The sequence below is a fragment of the Stenella coeruleoalba genome (genome assembly GCF_951394435.1).
Source record: "Stenella coeruleoalba genome assembly, chromosome: 10".
In the NCBI taxonomy this organism is placed as follows: Eukaryota; Metazoa; Chordata; class Mammalia; order Artiodactyla; family Delphinidae; genus Stenella; species Stenella coeruleoalba.
In genome coordinates, this window is record NC_137156.1 from 87272463 (window position 1) to 87299280 (window position 26818).

The 26818-nt window shown below is 40.6% G+C and overlaps 1 protein-coding gene across 1 annotated transcript in view; it reads left to right on the top strand.

The window, feature by feature from the left end:
* GXYLT2 (glucoside xylosyltransferase 2) overlaps positions 1-26818 on the top strand; it is a gene marked incomplete at its 5' end in the record, with an annotated part of 84618 nt that overhangs the window by 37207 nt on the left and 20593 nt on the right. The window contains 2 exons of the mRNA XM_079934241.1: positions 24940-25191; positions 26444-26567. Coding sequence (XP_079790367.1) covers positions 24940-25191; positions 26444-26567 — 376 coding nt within the window. The remainder of the gene's footprint in view (positions 1-24939; positions 25192-26443; positions 26568-26818) is intronic.

The window sequence follows — 26818 nt, forward strand, 5'->3', positions numbered from 1 at the left end:
CATATCAGAAATGAAAAAGGGGCATTACTACAGATTCTTTCTAATGGACATTAAAAGTACAATTTAAAAAATACTATGAACAACTCTTATGACCACAAACTTCATAACCTAAATGAAATGGACCAATTCCTTGAAAGACGCAATCTGTCAAAACTCACCCAAGAGGAAACAGATGTTCTTAATAGGCCTATATCTATTAAAGAAATTGAATCAATAATTAATAACCTTCCGAATAGAAAGCACCATGCCCAAATGGGTTTGCTGGTGAATTCTACCAAACATTTAAGAAAGATGTTATACCAGTTCATAGAAATAGAACCTTAAATAGATCAATGGAACAGGATAGAGAGTCCAGAAATAGACCCCCATAAATATAGTCAATTGATCTTTGACAAAGGCGCAAAGGCAATACAATAGAGCAAAGATAGTCTCTTCAACAAATGGTGCTGGAACAACTGGACGACCACATACAAAATAATGAATATAGACACACACCTTACACACTACAAAAATTAACTCAAAATGGATCATGTAAATGTAAAATGCGAAACTATAAAACTCTTACAAGATAGCATAGGAGAAAACCTAAATGACCTTGGGTATGGTGATGTCTTTTTGACAACAGTAAGGACACAATCCATGAAGGAAAAAATTGATAAACTAGACTTCATTATAATTCAAAACTTCTGCTCTGTGAAAGACAATATCAAGAGAATGAGAAGACAAGCTACAGACTGGGTCAAAATATTTGCAAAAGACACACCTGATAAAGGACTGTTACCTAAAGTACACAAAGAAGTCTTAAAACTCAACAACAGGAGTAGAAATAACCTGATTTTAAAATGGGTGAAAGACCTTAACAGACGCCTCATCAAAGAAGATAAACAGGTGGCAAATAAGTATATGAAAATGTGCTCTGCATCATATGTCATCAGAGAAATACAAAGTAAAACAACAGTGAGATACCACTGCATACTTATCAGAATGACCCAAATCTGGAATACTGACAACACCAAATGCTATCAAGGATGTGGACCAACAGGCATTGTCATACATTGCTGGTGGGAATGCAAAATGGTACAGCCTCTTTGGAAGACAGTGTGGCAGTTTCTAACAAAACTAAGTCTATGCTTACCATATGACCCAGCAGTAGTGCTCACTGGTATTTACCCAAAGGAGCTGAAAACTTATGTCTACCTGCACTTGGATCTTTATAGCAGCTTTATTTACAATTGTAAAAACTTGGAAGCAACCAAGATATCCCTCATGAGGTAAATGGATAAACTGTGGTGCACGCAGACAGTGGAATATGATTCAGTGCTAAAATGAAATGAGCTAGCAAACCATAAAAAGTCACGGAGGAATCTTAAATGCATGTTACTAAGTGAAAGAAGCCAATTTGAAAAGGCCAAATACTATATGATTCCAACTATATGACATTGTGGAAAAGGCAAACCTATGGAGACAGTAAAAAGTGTTTGCCTGGGGTTTGGAGAGGCGGAATGGATGAATATGTGGTGCTCAGAGGATTTTTAAGGCAGTGATAATATGCTGTATGATATTATAATGATGAATATATGTCATTACACCTTTGTCCAAACTCATAAAAGCTATAACACCAAGAGTGAACCCTAATGTAAACTATGGACTTTGGGTGATTATGATGAGTCACTATCTGTTCATCCCTAGTAACAAATATACCACTCTGGTGAGTGACGTTGATAATAGGGGAGCCTATGCTTGTGTGGAGGCAGGGCATGTATGGGATATCTCTGTACCTTCCTCTCAATTTTGTTGTGAACCTAAAACTGCTAAATATATATATATATAAAGTTTTTTTTAAAATTCAAGACACCCAAAATGTCCAAAACAATCTTGAAAAAGAAGAACAACCTTGGAAGACTCTCACTTCCTGATTTCAAAATTTACAACAAAAGTACAGTAACTATGCCAGTGTAGTACTGGCATAAAGGTAGAGGCATAGATCAGTGGAAGAGATTTGAGAGTCCAGAAATAAACCCTCATATTCACAGTCCATTTATTTTAGACGAAGGTTCCCAGGCAATTCAGTTGGGGAAAGAGTAATCTTTTCAACAGATGGTGTTGGAAGAACTGGATATCCACATTCAAAAGAATGAAGTTATATTCTGTACCTTATACTATACGTAAAATTTAATTCAAATGGATCAAAGACCTAATATAAGAGCTGAAACTATAAAAGTCTTAGAAGAAAATATAGGAGTAAATCTTCAAGACCTTGGATTAGACAGTGGTTTCTTAGATGTGATACCAAAAGCACAAGCAACAAAAGAAAAACTAGATAACTTGGACTACATCAAAACTGAAAACTTTTGTGCTCAGAGAGCACCATCAAGAAAGCAAAAAGATATCTACAAAATAGGAGAAAATATTCGCATATCATATATCTGATAAAGTACTTTTCTCTAGAATATACAAAGAACTCTTACAACTCAGTAATCAAAGACAAATGACCCAACTAAAAATGGGCAACGGATCTGAATAGACAGGTCTCCAAAGAAGATTCAAAAATGGGCAATACACGTGCGAAAAGATGCTCAATATCATTAGTCATCAGGGAAATGCAATCAAAACCACATTGAGGGGCTTCCCTGGTGGCGCAGTGGTTGAGAGTCCGCCTGCCAATGCAGGGGACACGGGTTCAAGCCCTGGTCCGGGAAGACCCCACATGCCACGGAGCAACTAAGCCCGCGAGCCACAACTACTGAGCCTGCTCTCTAAAGCCCATGAGCCAAAACTACTGAGCCCGCGTGCCACAACTACTGAAGCCCACACGCCTAGAACCCGTGCTCTGCAACAAGAGAAGCCACCGCGGTGAGAAGCCCGCGCACCGCAACAAAGAGTAGCCCTGCTCGCCGCAACTAGAGAAAACCCATGCGCAGCAACGAAGACCCAACGCAGCCAAAAATAAATTAAAAAATAAGTTAATTAATTTTTTAAAAATGCATTGAGATGCCACTTCACACTACTAGGATGGCTTTAAACAAAAAGACATAGTAACAAGTGTTAGCAAGGATGTGGAAAAATTGGAACCCTCATGCACTACTCGTAGGAATGTAAAATGGTGTGGCTGCTTTGGAAAACAGTCTGCCACTTACCCAAAAGATTAAATATAGAGTTACCATATGACCCAGCAAGTCTACTCCTAGATAATGGAGAGAAATGAAAACACATGTACACAAATATTCATAGCAACATGATTCATAAGAGCCAAAAGATAAAAGATGGAAGCAACCCAAACATCCATCAACTGTTGACTGGATGAATAAAATGTAGTATATTCATACAATGGAGTAGTATGTTGCTGTAAATAGGAATGAAGTACTGATACAAGCTACAACACTGGGTGTGCTTTGAAAACACTACGCAAAGTGAAAGGAGCCATTCAAAAAAGGACATAAGAATAATTCTATGATCTTATTTATATGAAATCTCCTAAGTAGGCAAATCTATTTATAGAGATAGAAAGTAGATTAACAATGGAGAAAAGACAGCCTCTTCAATAAGTGGTGCTGGGAAAACTGGACAGCTACATGTAAAAGAATGAAATTTGAACACTCCCTAACACCATACACAAAAATAAACTCAAAATGGATTAATGACCTAAATGTAAGGCCAGACACTATCAAACTCTTAGAGGAAAACATAGGGAGAACACTGTATGACATACATCACAGCAAGATCCTTTTTGACCCACCTCCTAGAGAAATGGAAATAAAAACAGAAATAAACAAATGGGACCTAATGAAACTTAAAAGCTTTTGCATAGCAAAGGAAACCATAAACAAGACGAAAAGACAACCCTCAGAATGGGAGAAAATATTTGCAAACAAAGCAACTGACAAAGGATTAATCTCCAAAATTTACAAGCAGCTCATGCAGCTCAGTATCAAAAAAAACAAACAACTCAATCCAAAAATGGGTGGAAGACCTAAAGAGACATTTCTCCAAAGAAGATGTACAGATAGGCAACAAACGCAAGAAAGGATGCTCAACATCACTAATCATTAGAGAAATGCAAATCAAATATACAATGAGGTATCACCTCACAACGGTCAGAATGGCTATCATCAAAAAATCTACAAACAATAAATGCTGAAGAGGGTGTAGAGAAAGGGGAACTCTCTTGCACTGTTGGTGGGAATGTAAATTGGTACAGCCACTATGGAAAACAGTATGGAGGTTCCTTAAAAAACTAAAAAAAAAAACTATCATACGGCCCAGCAATCCCACTACTGGGCGTATACCCTGAGAAAACCATAACTCAAAAAGAGTCATGTACCACAATGTTCATTGCAGTTCTATTTACAATAGCCAGGACATGGAAGCAACCTAAGTGTCCATCGACAGATGAATGGATAAAGAAGATGTGGCACATATATACAGTGGAATATTACCCAGCCATAAAAAGAAATGAAACTGAGTTATTTGTAGTGAGGTGGATGGACCTAGAGACTGTCATAGAGTGAAGTAAGTCAGAAAGAGAAAAATAAATACCGTATGCTAACACATATATATGGAATCTAAAAAAAACGTTCTGAAGAACCTAGGAGCAGGACAGGAATAAAGACGCAGATGTAGAGAACGGACCTGAGGACACAGGGAGGGGGAAGCGTAAGCTGGGACGAGGTGAGAGAGTGGCATGGACATATATACACTACCAAATGTAAAATAGGTAGCTAGTGGGAAACAGCTGCATAGCACAGGGAGATCAGCTTGGTGCTTTGTGACCACCTAGAGGGGTGGGATAGGGAGAGTGGGAGGGAGACACAAGAGGGAGGAGATATGGGGATATATGAATACTATAGCTGATTCACTTTGTTATAAAGCAGAAACTAACACACCATTGTAAAGCAATTATACTCCAATAAAGATGTTAAAAAAAAGAAAAGAAAAAAAGAAAGTAGATTAGTACTTGCCTAGGGCTAATCAGGTTGGGCGAAATGGGGAGTGACTGCTAGTGGGTACAGAATTTCTTTTTGAGGTGCTGAAGATGCTCTAAATTTAGATTCTGATGGTGGTTGCATACCTCTGTGAATATACTAAAACCCACTGAATTGTTTACTATGAATGGGTGAATTCTCTGATGTGTAAATTATGTTTCAATAAAGCTATTAAGAGAGGATAAAAGCATGGTCTCTAATAACTCTATCATAAAAATCGTGGTGTATATTTTGACTGGCCCCTCATGGTTCATGTTCTTGTCCCTGAACAACTACTATGGCCAGGAAAATAGGATACTCTGATTAGCCCAACTTAAGTCACATTCTCTCCTTTGGGCGACAGGGACCAATTGCATCGGAACCATATGGATTCAGTTTTTCCACAGGAGAGAGGGTAGATATAATGTTTATATATATATATATATGGAGAGAGAGAGAGAGAGAGAGAGAAGTAACTTTTCTTTGCCTCAATTTACTTATCTGTAAAATGGGAATAAGAATTTTACTAACTCATAGTGTGGTGAACACTTAAATTAGTTAATAAATATAACACTCTTAGGAATAATGCACAGTACATAATAAGTGTTATCTGTAATTCTTATTATTATTGCTGTTATTATGAGTACTGATAAGTAACATCAAACTACTGAGACCATTAACTGTTTTCCCCAAAGGACCTTATCTTGCTTAACAGCAGCAAAAGTTTTTTCCGTCTAGTTGTCCAAGCCATAACCAGCACAGAACAATTACAACATGCCCCAGCAGAGGATGCTCCTATTTTGATATCAGACACATCGTAGTCTTTTTGACCAACGTGATTACCATCTTAGTAATTCTGGAATTACCATGTTTGTTATGAAGCATAGTACAAGAATCGTGACTAATATTTGTTGATTACTTACTGTTACATAATTCTTTGATTGCAAGCAATTATAATTGACTTAGGCTGAGTTAATCAGAAGAGGACTTGATTGGAAGGATGTTAGGGACTCTCAGAATGGAAAAGAAGTTTAGCACACTAGGCTTGTGTCTGATTAGAGACTGCAAGCAAAACATCTGATTTATATTCATTCTTTCCCCAACCTATAGTAAAATGGATAATTAATTTTTTAAGTAGCATAAACCTTCTATTCTAGGATAAAAAGTACAGAAGAGGAGGCAATTAAAGCTTGAAGTAGATTTTACCACTAAGTTGGTGGTAACCAACTTGGTCTGCTTGAGACATCTGTATCATTAACCAGCAATGGAGAAAGCCCAGGAGCAAATAACTCACATGACACAATCCCAAAAGGCCAGTGAACTGGTGGCATCAGCTGGAATTGGCAGTGAAAATATGCCTAAAATCAGTGGTTTCATTGCAAGATTCTTTGAGAAACACTTAGACCCCCAGATTGCCAATTTTATATCATGTAACTGGAATTCCGCCTCTCTCTTTCCCTGGGCAAAAGATTGGCGGTTCTGTTTCTAGAGAAGATAAAATAGATTATTTCTGGACTATAGGAATCCAGGCACAGTGGTGGGCATCATGTTGAAACATGAGGTTCAGTCTAAAATTTAAATATGAATGCTGAGACCACAGACCTTTCCTCCCATATAGCTCTCAGAACCTTGCAAGGAAAATTATGTCTTCTAAACAGGGATTTGAAAGAAATATCTTTGGGGATTTAAGGACACTGACATCAGGAGTTTCCCCATTAAGGTGGCCCAGCCAGAGCTTCCTACACTGAAGCATACAGCTGACAAGTTCCCTCCACATACTTCCAAACTCCTCTTAAATCTCAATGGAAATCCAGAAATCACTAGATATTTGGAGAAACCCTCTACTAGGAAAGACAGAGGTCAAGACAAATAAAGAGAAAAACATCAATATAGAGGAAAACATCAATACGAAGGATGAATGAAACTTCTAAAAAAATTATCATCAGTATTCTCAGAGAAATAAAAGAAGGTATTACATGAAGAAGCATAGGATTCTATTTTAAAAATGAAACATTTAGGGACTTCCCTGGTGGCGCAGTGGTTAAGAATCCGCCTGCCAATGCAGGGGGCATGGGTGCGAGCCCTGGTCCGGGAGGATCCCACATGCCACGGAGCAGCTGAGCCCGTGCGCCACAACTGCTGAGCCTGCGCTCTAGAGCCCGCGAGCCACAAGTAGAGAAAGCCTGCACACAGCAACAAAGACCCAACACAGCCAAAAATAAATAAAATAAATAAATTTATTAAAAAAAAACATTTAGAGGATTTTAAAAACCTCATAAATTCAAACTGTGGTAGTAGAAATGAACAAATCAATAGAAGAATTGGGAGAAAAAGGTTTTTATTCAGAAAGTAGAATCAAAAAACAATAAAAACCAATGATATGGAGGATAGCAATACAATGTTTAGAAAATTAGAGGATAGATCAAACATGTAAAGAATAGGAGCCCTGGAAAGAGAACATAGAACACAAAGGATAGGAAATCAACAGTGAAACTAATTCAAGAGAATTTCGGGACTTCCCTGGTGGTCCAGCGGGTAAGATGCCACGCTTCCAGTGCGGGACACCCAGGTTCGATCCCTAGTCAGGGAACTAGATCCTGCACGCATGCCACAACTAAGAAGCCTGCAGGCCGCAATGAAGATCCCGAGTACTGCAGCTAAATTCTCTTCCAGGGTAAGAAGTCAGTAGATGAGGCATATGTGACATAATGAGAAATATACATTTGGTCTCTGGTGCCGGTTCCCGACACAGAGTTCCTAAAACCCTTGTAATTTCTTGAATAATGGGTGTGATAGAGGCATCTCACATAGAGCTTCTTAGTCCCTTGGGATTTCCTGGTTAATAGGCATGTCTTTTTTTTCTAATGAGGTGACTCTTGGTGGGCTTCTGGATGGGGGCCGGTCACTAGAAAGACCAAGCCATGATTGGAACTTTCAGCCCTACTCCCCATCCTCTAGGAGGGGAGAGGGAGATTGGAGATTGAGTTAATGACTGATCATGCCTACGTGATGAAGCCTCCATTAAAATCTGTAAACGATGAGGTCCGGAGAGATTTGGGATTGGTGAACGCATCCATGTGCTGGGAGGGTGGTGCAAACGTTATGGAGACAGAAGCTCCTGGGCTCAGGACCCTTCTGGACCTCACCCTACGTAGTCAGTGTCATAACTGAATTGTAGGACAGCCAGTTGGTGTCTGGAGTGTTGGCGAATTGGTTGGTGTGGGGGAAAGCCCCACACATTTGGTGCCAGAAGTTGTGAGTTCAGAGAATTGTTTTTCTTTTAGCGTGTTATTTAGAGACGTGGAGGTACCTACCCAAAGAATCAGTTTTAAAGGATTGGAATTGGTTGTTTTTGGTGAGAGAGGGAAATGTGGTGGGAGATGTTGAGGATATTTTTTATGTATTTGTTCTTATGTCTGTTTGTCTGTCTATCTACATTAAATTATTTACCAAGCCTTTGTTAACGGTTCGATCCTTGTGTTTCTCAAATACTAGAAAATTACTCACTGGTAACTCTTGAAATCAGTTTAGTGGCTAATGATCAGTTCTTTAAAAAATTAAATAACTAAAGTAGTATCAAATAAGGGATATGCGTTACTATAGTAAGGACAAATATATATTTGAAAATGTTTCTGTTTTATATATTTATGTGTGCACGTACTACTAGTATCATGATATAAATGCATGTCTTACTGTGGGGTGCAGTTGAAAACAGCGTGAGAAATGAGGCTTTAAGACAGGTCTTCAGGACATACAACTGAAAGGAGAGATCTGAATGGTTGGTGGTCAATGACCAGGCAGTGACTGTCACACTAGTACATTCTGGGATCCTCAGGTTCATGATTTCATCAACTCTTCACTTTTTGAGGAATGTACCGATTGGTACCATTTTTTTCTAACAAGGAAACTGAAGTCGAGGGAAGTTAATCATTTTCCTGGAGTAAATCTTAGAGCCTGGATTGGAGCCCAAGTTTCTCCCATAGTATAGTCTTTCTGCCCTGCTTCTTGTAGTTTCTAAATGCCAGAATTTTCTCCTGTATTTGTAGAAAAGATTCCCAAAATTTTCCAAAATACCTCCTTTGGAAGATTCCCTGGAACCTTCCATCCTTATCTGTTAAATGGGTATAAAAATAGTACACATGTCTTTGTTCACACTCACTTGTTCAGTGAAACTATTGTATTTAAAATTGCTCCCCTCCCTCGCTTTATTTTTTCCTCTATGCTACTATCTTTAAAGTTAGAATACTACATACTTTACTTATTCGTTTTATTTTTGGGTTTCTCTCACTCACATGTAAGCCCTATCATGGGAAAGGTTTTTGGTCTCCAACAAGTAGAGTAGTGCACTGCACATATTAGCGGAAGGCACTCAGTAAAACTATTGGGATGTTTGGATGAGAAGGAAGGAAGGCAAGGAAGGATGGAAGGATGGGAAAGAGGGAGGGAGGACGGACATCGGATGCATGAATGAATGGACTTACAATAAGGGCTTTACCAAGTTCATCAAAGGGTCGTAGAGAGGATTTGAAGATTTAACACTTATAACTGGCTAGACTTGAACCCAGTATATATTCAGTACACGTTAGTTGGATTTGATTTCAAATACAAGGAAAATGAAAACATTTGTCGAAAACCAGTCCAATTCGAGGGAAGAGCTACAGTTCCTTGTGACCCAGTGATCCTGTTTCCAGCAACTCCCTAGCAGACAGCATATTCTCTGGGACGGCATCATCTGACTAAGAAACTGGTCTCTGCTTTAAATGACAGTTGCCAGGGCTAACAGGATGTCTACAGCCTGCAGGAGAAGATAGTGTGTACTTGCTGGCCGGGATTGCAACACCTGATAAGAGGAGGAAGCAAGCCAAAGGGATGGAAGCAGATGGAAGATCTGAGAGAGCCATTATCTCAGAGCATGCCAGAGAAACCAGACACCTTCAGTAACGCAAGGCCTGTGGAAAACGTCCTGCATGCAGTTATAACAGCTGACCCAACAGCTGAGATGATGAAATCAAAGACCAAACACAAGCTTGACGAGCCAGACTTTTAGGAGAAGCGTCCTGAACAAAGCCATCATTGATTTGCTCAACTCAGAGGCAATCTGAATCTTGTTTGCATGGAGATCAGAGATTAAACTGATCAGAAGAGTCTACTGCGTTGATGGGATCATGTGTGAATGTAGTAGCCAGGACATGGGTACAATCTGCTCTTTGTTAAAACTTCACAAAAATGAGTATGTAAGTTATATATCATTCCACAAGAGGGCACAATAGAGGCAAAAATAAAAATGGATGTAATTTTTCTCCTGGGCCACTGCATTTTTTTTTAAATTATTTATTTAATTAATTTATTTTTGGCCGTGTTGGGTCTTCATTGCTGCGCACGGGCTTTCTCTAGCTGCGGTGAGCGGGGGGCTGCTCTTCGTTGCAGTGTGTGGGCTTCTCATTGCGGTGGCTTCCCTTGTTGCAGAGTACAGGCTCTAGGCGCGCGGGCTTCAGTAGTTGTGGCGCACGGGCTTAGTCGCTCCGCGGCATGTGGGATCTTCCCGGACCAGGGATCAAACCCATGTCCCCTGCATTGGCAGGCGGATTCTCAACCACTGCACCACCAGGGAAGCCCCCACTGCATTTTAAGCTAGCCATTTAGTGACCCTGAAAAATCTCAAAACAGTTTAAGTGGTGCGTCACTATTTAATCAAGAGTGGATATTTATTTTTGTACAAGTTCCCAATGGAACAGGGAAGAAAACACTATATGGGAATGATACATTTCAAGTGTTCATAATTCTCTCCCCTGCCTTAAACTATTTTCACACTATAAAGGATGTTTGAGAATATGTAGAATCAAACAGAAAGTTCTTTGTTCTCTGCACATCCAAAACGAAAGGGAAATATCTCAAAAGAGAAAATTAGAAAGTATGTATAGAGTGAATCCATTGGTATTTTTAAAAATCCAAAAGTATGTGTTGGTGGGAACATAAATTGGTGCAGCCACTATGGAAAACAGTAGGGAGGTTCCTTAAAAACTAAAACTAGAGTTACCATATGATCCAGGAATCCCAGTCCTGGGCATATACTGGAGAAAAGTCTAATTCAAAAATATACATGCACCCCAATGTTCATAGCAGCACTATTTATAATAGCCAAGACGTGGAAGCAACCTCAGTGTCCATTGCCAGATGAATGGATAAAGAAAATGTGATACATATATACAATGGAATATTACCAGCCATAAAAAAAGAATGAAATAACGCCATTTGCAGCAACATGGATAGACCTAGAGATTATCATACTAAATGAAGTAAGTCAGAGAAAGACAAATATATGATAGCACTTATATGTGGAATCTAAAAAATGATACAGATGAACTTATTTACAAAACAGAGACAGACTCACAGACATAGAAAACAAACTTATGGTTACGAAAGGAGAAAAGAGTGGGGAGGGATAAATTAGGAGTTTGGGATTAGCGGATACAAACTACTATATGTAAAATAGGTAAACAACAACATCCTACTATATATAGCACTGGAAACTATATTCAATATTTTGTAATAAACTATAATGGAAAAGAATATGAAAAAGAATATATATATGTATATATTTGAATCACTGTACTGTACACCAATAAAACACAACATTGTAAATCAACTGTACCTCAATTTAAAAAAATCCAAAAGTATGTGCATTTGTGTGTGTGTATATATACACACAAACGTTCATATATACAAACATTCATTCAGTAATACTTATTCAGCCCCAACTATGTGACTGGCCCTAGAAATATGACTGTGAGCAAGTTATCCAAATGTCCTGCTTTCACGGAGCTTACATCCTAGTCAGGGAAGAATGACAAAAACAATTAAAGTTCATTTCAGGTAGTAATAAGAATAATGGGGGAAAGTTAAAGTGTTTAGAGAGTGATGGGGAGTGGGGCTCTCTGAGGAGGTAACAGTTGAGTTGAGATCTGAATTCCTGGCCTTGCAAAGGTCACATATATAGATAAATGTGCAGAAACTGTCTGGGGTGATATTCACTGAACCGTTATGGTTAGTTAATGCAGAAAGAGGAGAGAGGGTTGCAGGGGCATGGAGTGATGGTGTGGTGGGGATAGGCAGAAAAAGAAAAATTTGAATTTCTTATTCTGTGGATTGCTAAATTGTCCATACTTTTATAACACACAAGCATGAATTTGTATATTGTATAATTTAGACAATTTTTTAAAATGGCAAACCAGTCAGAAAAAAAAAAAGAGCATCAAAGCTTTTCGTAATGTATAGAAACTTCTTGTTCACATTTGCAAATACATACAGGCATGCCAGAATTACAGAAGGTGCTGGCCTCTTTCTGGCCAGGTGTTCTGGTTCTGGGTATATTTACATTAATACAAACAGTAAGTGTGGCAATGATAACAGAGAAAATGATGATGGTACTGATCTATTTGTCTCCCTGCCATCTGAGTCCCTTCCCTCCTGCATGCCACTCCTGGATTTTTGGTTTCTGAATGATATTCTCATGTGGATTCTCACCCCAGAGCCTTCCCAGAGTCTCTGTAGGATCAATTCGCACCCCCTCAGCCCGGTGTTCAGGGCCCTTTGAATTCTGACCGAGTGCACCTATTAACTTTTCAGCATTATTCCAAATCATGAATTCCCATTCCAGCCAGGCTGCTCTGCCATTGTCTTTCCGAGACGCTGTGTGTATTACCCCCCTCCATACTGTTGCTTGGGGACCACGCCTCTCCACTCTTCCACCTCCAGCCTCACTTATTAAAATCATGCCCAGTAATTCAAGACTCAGCCCAATACCCTGATAATCTAAGCTCAAAATTTTCTGTTTCTTTAACAGATTATTTTTCAAAGGCACATACAGGCTCGTGAGATCAGGTATCAATGTGAATTCATGTTTTTTTTAATAGATAGATAGGTAGTTAACTAGATAGATAAAGATATGTATGTATACCTTGGGTAGTATACATACATGTACTTCCTAGAGATCCACTAAGAGAGGCTAGAAGCAGTGACACCCCAGTAGCAATGAGCACACCTTGCACCCAAATCTTGGTTTCTAAATTCCGTCCTCCAATAATAGGAACCAGGGCTCCTTGTAGAACTTGTTGATTCTAGAACAGAGGGCAGGGAAAGTGCAAGACGAGCCTGGAGTGTCTTGTGGTGCTAGAAGGTAAGGATGTGGAAAAAAAGGAAGGGCGTGCATATTGAAAGCGCACAGGAGCCAATCTGAAAGAGCTCCAAATGACCAAAGTTGAAACAGCTTGAGCAACAAAATAAATAATTATTTATTTAAGAATATATATCTGGGCTTCTCTGGTGGCGCAGTGGTTGAGAGTCCGCCTGCCGATGCAGGGGACACGGGTTCGTGCCCTGGTCCGGGAAGATCCCACATGCCGCGGAGCGGCTGGGCCCGTGAGCCAAGATCCAATTCCGCAACGGGAGAGGCCACAACAGTGAGAGGCCCGCGTACCGCAAAAAAAAAAAAAAGAATATATATCAAATTTTAACCCCCCAATAAAATAATTTTCATAAGTCCATACTAATACAAATAAATAACTGAACAAATAACTGGATGGGGAGAAATGACAACTCTTTCTTACAGAAGAATTCAATTAATGTAGAAAGAAATGAGGGAAATAGAAAATCACCATTAGAATACTACAGTACTAATTACTGCAGGTAAGATCTGCCAGTGAATACTAAAATTAGGGGGTGTAAGTTTAACCAGAAACAGGATATTTTCATGGTTTCAAAGTGTCTCCTTTACAATATTTAGTAATTACCAAGGAGAAATAGTAAGTTTACTGTGAAGAATACTGATAGACAGAACCTTAGCCAGCCAAGGGATCAAGGCTCACGTCACCAGTAACATATTGATATATCAACATCATGTACACCCAGAGACGGGCACACACAGAGAAAGGACACTTCACCTCTGTAGTATTTTTCCTGACAGTGCATACCCTCAGTCTAATCCTGAGAAAACACCCAAATTGAGAGACTTTGTACAAAATAGCTGACCAGTATTCTTCAAAGCTGTCAAGCTCATGAATAGACAAGGAAAGACTGAAGAACTGTCACAGACTGGAGAAGAGAAAGTACTCCGAACAGCTCAAGGCACTGTGAGATACCAATTGGATTTTGGAACAGAAAGAAGACATTGGTGGAAAAACTGGTAAAATCAGAGTAACTCTGTGGTTAATAGAATTGTACCAAGGTTAATTTCTTAGTCTTAACAAATGTTGGGCGCTTATGTGAGATATTAACACAGGAGAAGCTCAGTGAAGAGTACATGGGAGCTCTCTGGAGTTTTTGCAACTCTTCCGTAAGTCTGAAATGATTTCAAAATTTAAAAAAACACACACATACATACATACAGGCACATTCTAGGGGTCCAGGTCAGACCTAATAATTCAGAATCTGGAGGTAGGGCCTAGGAATCTGCATTTCAACCCAGCTTCTTAAATGAATCTCATGTACGCTGAAGTTTAAGAACAATTGCTCTAGCACTAGTCACATCCATCATTCCCGTTGTGAACAAGCACAATTACTGCTTTGTGGTGGATGAAAAACAACATGGTGGAGCAGAAGGAGTGTGAGCTTTGGTGTCAGAGAGCCCTGGTTTCATCCAGGTGCTGCCATTTACTAGTGCTAACCTTAGGTAAGTTAGTTAAGCTCATCTATTAAATGAGAGTAATAATACCACACTGGCAGGGTTGTTAAGGCACTGGAAACAATGTACTATGTATAGGAAATGGCTGGAATGATGCTTAGCACATAACACGTGCTAAAAAAAAACAGAGGGATTGTTATTCCTTTATGTTTGTAAGTTACTTTATTGACAAAAATATCTACCGATTGAATATTTTCTATAGCTGTGTGACCTTGGGAAAGGAACTTAACCTCTCTCTGTCTCAGTCTCCTCATCTATAAAATGGGGGTCATAATAGTACTACCTTGTCGTGAGGATGAAATGAGGATTAAATTACCATGATTTTTGCGTCTTTCAGATTTCCACTCTGTTTACTAGAGGATCTCTGAGAGGTTACCCAGCCATCAGTGGACATGTCTGTCATTACGTGACTTTCTCCCTTTCCTCAATAATTATTTTCTCTGTAATAGCTTCAAGATAGGTCCAGTGTGTGTTTTTTGAAAAGGAATGTGACGTGATGGTAGAGGAAAAGGGAATTTATTTTGATCAATTTGCAAATATGTATTGAAACGTAGAATTTCCTTTTTGTTCTGATTTTGATTTGGAGACTTGGGAATTTTGGTCCCAGAGAGAAAGTCCAAGAAGCTTGAGAAATTCTATCCCATTCAGTTTATCTTTCTGTAGAATGAGAAGGGGCACGGGACCCAAAAAATTTTCCCCGGAATCTACCCCCTTAGGGGAAAGTTCTCTGTTAGAGAGAGGAGGCAGGTGGCAGGGGACGTTGCCCAGGCTCCTTCATTGGCAAAGGTGGGCTCTCGGTCAGCTTTGAAGGACATCTCACCTGGAGAGGTGTGTGCTCTAGGAACGAATTACTCTTCAAAACAGGAAAAGAAGAAAATCTAAAGGACAGGAACCTGATAGAATTGTGGAAATTAAAGATCATCTTAGAATGACTCCTGGAGGGCTTCCCTGGTGGTGCAGTGGTTGAGAGTCCGCCTGCCGATGCAGGGGACACGGGTCCGTGCCCCGGTCCGGGAAGATCCCACATGCCGCGGAGCGGCTGGGCCCGTGAGCCATCGGCCGCTGAGCCTGCGCGTCCGGAGCCTGTGCTCCGCAATGGGAGAGGCCACAACAGTGAGAGGCCCACGTACCGTAAAAAAAAAAAAAAAAAAAAAAAAAAGAATAACTCCTAGAATACATTTTGTTTAGGGAAATAAGAATTCACAAAGGTAGAAATAGGTGAGTAAACACCATTGAGTACATTGTTTAAAGCCAACTTTATTTGAATTGAAAAAATGTAAGAGTGGTATCTGTATTTTGTTTTTTCCCATTTTTATTGTGGTAAAATATGCATAACATAAAATGTTTTAATTAATCATTTTTAAGTGTACAGGTCAGTGGCATTCAGTACATTGTTGGGCAAACCACTACCACCGTCCATCTCCAGAGCTTCTTCATCTTCCCAGACTGAAACAGTGGCTGCATTTCTTGGGCCTTTCCATGGAGACCTTCGTTTCTTTAGTCATGACCTGACTTAGTGTATATGGAGACTGTGGCTTTCAGACCGTACGGATAAATTGTTGCTATTTTAGTTATATTCAACTCTCTATTTTTCATAAATGTAGGAGATGTTTCCCCTTGGTAAGAAAAGAAACAAAAAAATACGTGTTTCTTTTTTACTTCCTCTTGAAACTTGTCCTTTCCTCCTCTCTGTTTCCACTTCCTGCTTTAACCCTCTTTGAATATTTTTTCCTTCTCTTAATTATCACTAACATCATTTAACAAAGGTTCCCTCCTCTGGAATTCAGTCCTACTTGAATCTAAATGGCGTTTTTGTCTTTGCTTCTGTTCTGTCCTTTGCCTCCTGCAGCTCCCTTTCCATTCCTTTAGCTTTTAGGGTCTTTTAAAAATGCTAGTGAGGAACCTAAGTGTTCATCAGCAGATGAAGGGATAAAGAAGATGTGGCACATATACACAATGGAATATTACTCAACCATAAAAAGAAACGTTATTGAGTTATTTGTAGTGAGGTGGATGGACCTAGAGACTGTCATACAGAGTGAAGTAAGTCAGAAAGAGAAAAACAAATACCGTATGCTAACACATATATATGGAATCTAAGAAAAAAAAAAAAGATCATGAAGAACCTAGGGGTAAGATGGGAATAAAGACACAGACCTACTAAAGCATGGACTTGAGGATACAGGGAGGGGGAAGGGTAAGCTGTGACAAAGCGAGAGAGTGGCATGGACATATATACACTACCAAACGTAAAATAGATAGCTAGTGGGAAGCAGCCGCATAGCACAGGGAGATCAGCTCGGTGCTTTGTGACCACCTAGAGGGGTGGGATGAGACGCAAGAGGGAAGAGATATGGGAACATATGTATAACTGATTCACTTTGTTATAAAGCAGAAATTAACACACCATTGTAAAGCAATTATACTCCAATAAAGATGTTAAAAAAAAATGCTAGTGAGGTAAGGAAATGGGATGATATACATACGAAGTGACTTAGCTGTACCATCAACAGAGGCCTGAAGGGTGACGCACTGGACCACACCCGCAAAAGAATGATATTCAGCCTGGTAGGTGTTATGTTAGTTTTCTCTTCAGGAACTTAGGTCTTCTATTCTTCAACTATTCACAGACCTTCTTATTTCTCAGGACCTGTCCTTTCTTCTGCAATCAGCCTTGAAACATATTTAAAGTTACAATGTTTCTGAGACAGTTCAGCAGTTGAATTCCTTACTTTGTGTAAATATTTATTGGATGCCTAATATAGCTATTAGGCATTGCGTTAGGCACATAAACTTTTAGGAGTTAACTAGACCCAGAAGGTCCCTGTCTTCATGGAACTTCTATTGTAATTGGAGGAGGCAAGCAACAGACGAGAAAATAATTTAACAACAGGCCACTGATTGTGGACAGAGGTACGCAGAGTGGTGTGATGGGGAGCCTGGAGGCAGAGAGGAAGGAGGCTCTTGGGTAAGCCTTTCTGAGGAGATCACACCTGAGCTCAGATCTACAGCGTGAGTTAGAGCTGGCCATTCGAGAATGGTAACTGGAAAGCTCTGCCTCACATCCGGGAAGCTGTTGGTAGCACTTCATTCACAGGCTGGGGAAGATGCTTATCCTAACTCACAGGAGCTCCCTAGAGCTTAATCTCAGACCCAAGGAAAGGGGGAGAAATGTGAAGTTACTGCTAACTGATTTACATCAACAGATACAATTTGGGGACATCATTAATTTTCACCCTAATCACAGTTTTGATACTTTAGGCAATTATCTAAAAGGAGAACTCACAAACAATGAAACTGAATAAAGCATCAGGGCTGCACAAGTATTTCATAATTGATAGTGTTTTTCAGCAAATTTGAGTACAGTATCTTCTTTACCTTGGGTGCATTGAATTTCCGGAATGAAGTGAGAAGGAACATTCCAAAAGATGATTCCATTGTTAAATGAGATAGTTTCTACTTTATGTTTTCTTTCCGAAAGGGGGAAACTAACTGTGTTAGTTTCTATCTAAAGAAAGACTTAAGAGCATCTCCGACAGAGGAAACCCTGGCTGTAGGCAGGAAGAGAAGTAGGAGCTTGTTAACTTCCTATTAAGTCCATTTTCCTCCTCACCCTCTGTTGACTTTGACAGTAACTGAGCCATAATGAAAAGTTGTGCTAGGAGGTGAAAGATCACCACTGATAGGAACTCGGTCCCCTGTAGGGACAGAGTGTGTCCATCCTGCAGAGCCTTTTAGGGGCCATGGTTCATGTGTAATGAAAGCACAGTGAAAAGTCTTGAAGGGGTTTAAAGATGAAAGTGACATCCTCTAATGTAAGGTTTTTAAAAAGCCCTCTGGATCTTTCATAACAATCAGGCTCAGTCCATCAGGAAGGTGTATCTACCCTAAATGAGTATGCACCTAACAACAGAGCTTCCAGATCTACAAAGCAAAACCTTGCTTAGAGAAATAGACAAACCCACAATCAGAGCGAGAGACTGCAACACTCCTCTTTTGATAATTGTCTGTTAGTGTGAAAATAAATGATGGCTCGCAAATCATATCTGGTTTTTGTGTGTTTGTTTGTTTTTGCCTGTGCCACGTGGCTTGTGGGATCTCAGTTCCCCACCCAGGGATTGAACCCAGGCCATGGCAGCGAAAGCCCGGAATCCTAAACACTAGGCCACCAGGGAACTCTCCCAAATCATATCTGTTGATGTTAATGAATTTGCAGTAACTTCATATTTCTCCCCTCTTTCTTTGTGTCTGAAGATAAAACTCCATAGAGCTCCTGTGGTTATAATAAGCAAACAGAAAATCAGTTAGCACCTAGAAATCCTTGACAACACTTATCAACCAACTGACCTAATTGGCAGGTACAGAATTTATAGAATGCTCCACCCAACAACTGCAGAATAATAAACCTTCAGCATTCACCAAGATACACCATATGTGGGCCATAAAACAAGTCTCAGTGAATTTGAGAGGATTGAAATCATGCAGAGTGTGCTCGCTGACTACAAGGAAATTAGATTAGAAATGAATAATAAAAAGATATCTGGAAAATCCCAAATATTTGGAAATTAAACAACCACCCTTGTAAATAACCCATGGGTCAAAGAAGAAATGACACTGGAGATTAAAAATCCCTCTGGCCGCTCTGTGAGGAACAGATTGAAGGGGAAAGTGTGTACACAGGGAGGCCAGTGAATGGACCCTTCCGGAATTCTAGGGGAGCTGTAATGGTGCCTTGAACTCAGGGTAAGGCAGTGGAAAGGGAGAGAAATGGGCAGATTCAGATGTATTTTGGAGGAAGAGCATATGGGACTTGCTGAGGATTGGATGTGGGCAATGGGGATAGGAGAGGAAACATCAGACCTCAAGGTTTCTGGTTCATGTCATTTCACATCTCCCCATGGCTCTTAGGATCACGTCCAAATTTGTCAGCATAGCTCCTGATTGGGCCCCTGCCCACTTAGACAGCCTAATCTCTCCCCACCCCTGGCTCCTGGCTCTCCCACTGTAAGCTCCAGCCCCACCAACCAATTTGCTATCCTCCCTGGTGTGTTGCTCCCTCCTGGTCTCTGGGCCTTTTCACATGCTGTTCTATTTATCTTCAGTACTGTGTTTTGTTTTGTTTTTTGTTTTTTTTTTTTAGCGGTACGCGGGCCTCTCACTATTGTGGCCTCTCCCGTTGCAGAGCACAGGCTCCGGACGCACAGGCTCAGCGGCCATGGCTCACGGGCCCAGCCGCTCCGCGGCATGTGGGATCTTCCCGGACCGGGGCACGAACCTGCGTCCCCCGTATCGGCAGGCGGACTCTCAACCACTGTGCCACCAGGGAAGCCCTATCTTCAGTACTCTTTGCCCTGCTATTCACTTGCCTATCTCTCAGCTTAGTTGTCACTTCTGTCATTTTTTTCAATCCAGAATGGTTTAGTAGCCCTGCCAAGTGCTTCTGTGCTACTCCTACCATTAGCCACATCTTATTTTGCTTTGCCTCTTATCTGTCTCCCCCACTAAAGCTCTTTGAGAACAGAGCACATGCCTCATTCTTTTACTACCACCACTACTGCAGCCAGTTACTGGGCTAGGGATCAAGGAACTAGCCATCCTGAGAGTGAGCCCATAAGAATGTCACATAGCATTTACTGAGTCCTTACTGTGTGTATGTCAGGGGCTTCACATGCATTACCTCTTTTAATCATCCCGGAAGCACTCTGAAGTGAGTGACCAATCCCATCTACAAGATGAGGAAACAGGGAGTTCCCTGGTGGTCCAGTGGTTAAGACTCCGTGCTTCCACTGCAGGTGGCACGCGTTCGATCCCTGGTCGGGGAACTAAGATTCTGCATGCCACACAGCACGGCCAAAAAAAAGATAAGGAAACTAAGGCTTAGAAGGCTTAAAGCAGCTTGCCCAAGACCGCAGTTTGTAGTAGAAACAGAATCCAAACACAAATGGTTAGATTTCAAACCCCGAACTTTCAACCACAAAGTTGTACTGTTGAAGTCAGAACAAGGTTGCAGCAAAATGAACTTGAAGGAGTGCCAGTGGCCCCTGATAATCTTGCTGCCGGTGGCCAGAGCCAGCTGCCCAGGTTGGGGTGGTGAATGGAGGCAGAGCAGCATTGTATACAAATAGCTATTGTCTGTCCTCTATTTGCTCTTCTCTGAGAAAACAGAGGCCTCATTTCTAGTGCTAATTTCCATAAGGGAATTAGAATGGCTAATTTTATATCCTTTCGGTAAATATTCCTCTGCCCATTATAAAGTGGCCACAGTGATCCTCTTCAAATTAATACCACCAATAATTGCTGCAGAATTAGCCTCCAGAGACGCAATGTTATAAGAAGAGTGGAGTTTTTCTCCTGGTCTTTTATTTTTTCAGATAAAGAGTAAAAAGCCCTGGTGCTCTTGTTTTCAGTCGAGGTAATATGTGGATTATGATATTAGAGATGTTCGAAAACTTCAACTTTTCTCAGCTTAACTTTGTTTATATAAAAGACACTTTGTGGTCGACACATGCTTTGAAGTGCTGTGAGCATTGATGTGCATGGTAACTAATTACACGTGAGATTTAAAAGAAAAAAACACGGAGACTTCTTATAGTAGCAACACCGCTATTTACTGAGTACTTACTACGTACCAGCCACTGTACCGAGTTCCCTGTGTGTGTTTTATTTCACTGGATGTTAGTGACAACCCAAAGACAGGGGACGTGGTGGAGGTCTTGCTTTCCACTTTTTATGCATGGGGAACTGAGGAACTTGTCCAGAGTCACAGGGCACATGATGCCAGGATTTGAACTCAGGAATGCCAGACTCAGTATTCCTAAGGACTATCTTCCGTTCCGTCTCTGAGATGTACCATTAGGGCTACTTTTGTGTGTCAGTTTTGAAATATGATCTACCTACCACAAAGAGCCCACCAAAACACTTTATGCTTAATTTACCACACTCACACCTCTGTAACCACGACTGTGGTCAAGAACTAGAGAAACGACCATCACCCCAGAAATCCGCCATCAATGCATCCCTTCCTAGGACCACTACGATTTTCTTTATATTTCAGGAAGGGCAGATGCAGAGGAGGAGGGAGGGAGCGAGGCTTTAGCATCTGCCAACTCCAGTACATATGTGCCAGGGCCAGGCAGGTACTTCGGGAGTGACACACATCAGGTGCAATCTCAGTTAAAGGCGATTCCATCATACCTGTTGCTCAGGTTAAAATCCATGGAGTTGCCCTTGACTTTTCTCTTAGTCTCACATTCCACATCCAATCTGTTGCGGAAATCCTGTTGGCTCCATTTCAAACTGTGTTATGGATTCAGCCACTTCTCACTCCCTGGGCTGTCACCACCTGAGCCAAGCCGCCATCGCATCTCACTGGAATTATTAAAATAGCATCCTAACTGGTCTCCCCGCTTCCCCTGTGTGCCCTAATTGTCTTTTCTCCGTGTAGCATCCAAAGTGATCCTTAATCTAAGTCAGACCATGGCACTCCTCTGGTAAAAGCCCTTCAATGGCTTCCATCTCACTGACAGTGAAAGAACAAGTTCTTTCAAAGGCAAACAAAGCCCTAAGTGAAGTGACCGGCCCCCGCTCAGCCCCCGCTCTGCTCCATCCTCATCCCTGGCTCTTCGTTGCCCACTGTGGTCCAGCCGCCCTGGCTCCCTGCTGTTCTAAGAGTGGTCCAGCCTCCGCTATTTGTACTTGCCCTCTTTCTTCTCAGTGAGTCCTTCCCAATATCCCTAATTAAAATTGCAAGCCCCTTCCTACCTGGGACCCCCGCCCCTCTCCCTGCTTTATTTTTAACCAGCTTCTATACTGTATAATCAATATATTTATCTTGCTTATTATTTCACGATGGAATGCCTCCATCCTGAAGGGTTTTTTAGTTTTCCTTTTCCAAACCTTTTTTCAAGTCTTTTTGTTTTCTTTTTTGTTTTGATGAAAGATGGTAATACTTTTATTTTATTGAGGAAAGTGATGATAACTTTAACAATAGTATTGATTTAAGACTGAGAAAAAAATTAATCAAGTCAGTGAGCTTGAATTTAGGGACTAGATGTCTGCATAACCCTTAATTGATTAAAACATTAATATTAATACAGTTTTATTTAGGCCTTATTAGATAATCAGCCATAAAGAGAAATCTGTTCTCTTTCACATGGGTTGAAATAGCTTTCTCGTCCTCTGATTCTCTAATTCTAAATTAGCTTTTTAGTGAAACACTGTGCAGTCTCTCATTTCCTTAAACACATTCTAGAAAGCGACTTTACCGTGTTGCAACTTTATTAGCTCCAAATCCAGCAATTGTTAGCATTATTTGACACATTAACTTGGACAGAACACTTTTCTGTGCATTAGTTTTCCTTCCCAGTAAAATAGGATTGGCAGGATGTTGAGTTCTTATGGGTGGTCTTGAACATCAAAATTGTATTTACATGTGATAAGTAACTTGTATCATGATTGTATAATTTATTATTACTTTTGTAGAGAGTTTGCCCTTCTTCCACAGTACTCTGGAGTTGTGATTTAAAAAAAAAAAACAACTCAGCAGGCTAGTGCTAATCTGTGGCAAAGTTTTTACCTGTCCATGGTTAAATAAGAAAAAATAAGTATAGTGTGGTAGATGTTTGTTTAAGTTTGTGTATTCATTTTAAAGAATTCATCCTAATTCTGGAATTAGGATCTTTAAACTGTTAAGACGGATGTCTTCTTTTATGACATGGTAGATGATCATTATTTTTTTATTTCATTTTATTGATTTGTCAATTCTATTCCTCTAGTAGATGAGGAAGGAAAGATAAATCCTGCAGTTAATCATGTAAGTTTTGAAATTATTCAAGACTGAAATCTCCACGATGCCTGTACCATACAGTGCCCGTGTTCATCAGTTTCAAATATTAGGATCTCAATGGAGTGGTGTCCTAACTTGCCATAACGAAATACCGTAACTGGATGGCTTAAACCACAGAAGTTTATTTTCTTATAGTTCTGGAGGCTAGAAGTCTGAGATTGGTGCTGACATGGTTGGGTTCTTGTGAGGACACTCTCCCTGGCATGCAGACTGCTGCCTTCTCACTATGTTCTAATGTAGCAGAGAGAGAGAGAGAAAGAGAGCAAGCTGTCTGGTGTCTCTTTTAATGAGGACATGAATCCCATCTTGAGGGTTCCACCGTCAGGACCTCATCTAACCCTAATTACTTTCCAAAGACCCCATCTCCAAATACCCTCACATTGGGGAGTTAGGGCTTCAACATACGCATTTTGTAAAGACACATTCAGTCCATAACAAGTGTTGTTGTAGTTTTAGGAGGATGATCCTTCTTTGGTTAAGCTACCTCTAAATTGGGGGAACAATGGCAAAACAAGGCAAAGAACTCTATTACTAACTATGACTTTAAAGTCTCAAACCCCAGGGCAAAATTCTGGTAGACTAAGCATCTAGCATAGCAAAACTTATTTACTTAAGGTGGCTGACTTGAACGATCTACAACAGAGGTTGACAGACCACAGCCTTTGAGTCAAGAATGGCTTTTACATTTCAGATGGTTGAAAAAAAATCAAAAGAAGAAGGCTTTGTGACATCTGAAGATTAAACGAAGTTCCAATTTTATTGTCTCTAAATAGTTCTATTGGAAACACCCATGCTCATTTGTTTATATATTGTCCTTGGCTGCTTTTATGCTAACAGCAGTTTAGTAGCTACAACAGAGCCTAAAATATTTACTCTCTGGCCCTTTAGAAAAAGACGTTCGCCAATCCTTGCAGACAAAGCTGGCCAATGACTTGTTTTGCCTGTTTCCAAGTCTAAATCTTAGCTGAAAATACTATTTCAAAAAGATGCAGAGCCATTTCCATCAACACTAAAAGAAATGGATCCAGAAACAGAGTATTTACCCTAAAGCTTGGCATGAGCTAATCTACGGATTGTCCACTTCAAGTAGTCTAATGCTAACCCTAGCTTTTCCAAGAAAAAACTGAGAAAGACAGATGGCCTTATTGGAGGATGCAGGAGAAGAAAGCCACAGTCATTTGCTAATGTTTTCATTCCTTGCGACGTTCAACCCTCACCAGATGTAATCCAGGATACTGGAATTGGACCAGTCTGGATCAAGATGAATCTTCCTTTGAGTCTCTACTCTTTGACTGACCCTTACCCCTGAAGTCCAAGGAGAAGGGAGGAATGGAAGCTAAGAGTGGGACCCTTTCTAGCATTAACATTAATCAACAAAATCATTGGCAGTGTTGACTTATCAGGCCGCTTCCTCTGTTTCTTGTTTTCTCCCTCCTCACCCAATACACACAAAGGTGATTTTAAAGGATGTGGACTCCCTTCTCTACGTGGACACCGATGTTCTCTTTCTGAGACCTGTTGATGACATCTGGAAGCTTCTGAGGCAATTTAATTCCACGCAGCTTGCGGCCATGGCCCCCGAGCATGAAATCCCCAAGATCGGCTGGTACAGCCGCTTTGCTCGGCACCCTTTCTATGGCTCTGCGGGAGTTAACTCAGGAGTCATGCTGATGAACTTAACTCGAATAAGAAGTGCCCAGTTCAAGGTAAGGAAGTATGTTATATTTCCTTGTTTAAATGTCGGGATTTTGTCTCCTCAACGGTGACGTTCCAGGAGTGTCAGTGTATTGATTTTGGAAGTAGCTGGCTTGCAGGTGAGAATGGAAGAAGCCAGGGAAGAGAAAAGTATTTGGAGAGTTATGGAATATTTGTTGGCTTAGGAGAATTCCAGGTGATTATGGAATTTAAACTGTTCAGCAGAGTTACTATTGGGGAATATTATGTTGCATTTCTGAATTCCATGTTTAAACACTCTGTGTATCCCAGGCTTCAAAAACCCTGGAAAACTTTTTGGAGTTACCCTAGGGATATATTTATGTAAATGTACAGAGATAAACATACAAGGCTGTTCATGGCCTTGTCTTTTATCCTAGCAAAAAACTGGAAGAACCTAAGTGAACATCAGTAGAGAACAAGTCAAAAAAATTATCCTCCTATTGAAAAGAATTAGATCAAATCTATAAGTGAGATAAGAGCTGTAAAAAATATTAAGTGAAAAAATTAAAATGCAACAGAGCATGATGCCATAGAGGTGATCCCTTTTATGCCTTAGAAACTTCCAAAAGAATATCTAAGAGACTGTTCATTAATTGTGGATACATCTAGGGAAGGTGGGAATGGGAATTGAAGGAGGCAGGAGGAAAAATATTTTTACTTTTTACATCTTTGTGTGCTGGTTGAATATTTAGTCTGAATATGTTGCTTTTGTCTTAAAAGTAAATAATTTTTAAAAAAAATTTCTATTGGAGTGTAGCTGATTTACTCTGTTGTGTTAGTTTCAGATGTACAGCAAAGTGAATCAGTTATACATATATGTATATTCACTCTTTTTAAGATTCTTTTCCCATGTAGGCCATTAACAGAATACTGAGTAGAGTTCCCTGTGGTCTGCAGTAGGTCTTTGTTGGTTATCTATCTTATATACACTAGTGTGTGTATGTTCATCCCAAGCTCCTGATTTATGCCTCCACCACATGGGGCGTGATTTTCTGAGCAGAAGCCATAGGCCCAACTGCCCGTTTCTGGTCCAGCTACCATCCATGTGTACACCTGTAATCGTCAGCCCTAGTTCTGCTTTGTCCTATGCCTTGAGGCCAACAGGTCCCCTCCTCTGCTGATTTCATTTTCATTCTGGGGAGCGGGGCGGTGAAGGGGAGAACACGTCCCTGTACATTGATTCTCAGCGGGTGAGATGTATTTGCCGTGCTTTAGCCACTCTGATGGTTTTCTCTTTTCCAGAACAGCATGATTCCAACAGGCTTGGCTTGGGAGGACATGCTATACCCTCTGTACCAGAAGTACAAGAATGCCATCACGTGGGGAGACCAGGACTTATTAAATATTATTTTTTATTTCAACCCAGGTAGGTTCTCTTTCAAGAATGCAGTTCTCGGAGGATTCCGCCCACCTCGCCCCACAGAGCACATTCCAGCCTGGGCTGTATTGGCGAAGCCTGAATTGTGCCTGTGTCCCCTGCAAAGGGTGCCTTTTCATCGCCCACCCCACCCCCTCCCCGGGGTCTCACGCGGGCGGTCCTTGCGCTGCTGACACAAAAGGCCAAATGTTGAAACCCCCAACACTGGGCTCCGTTCTTCAAGAATATCTTTTAGGTTT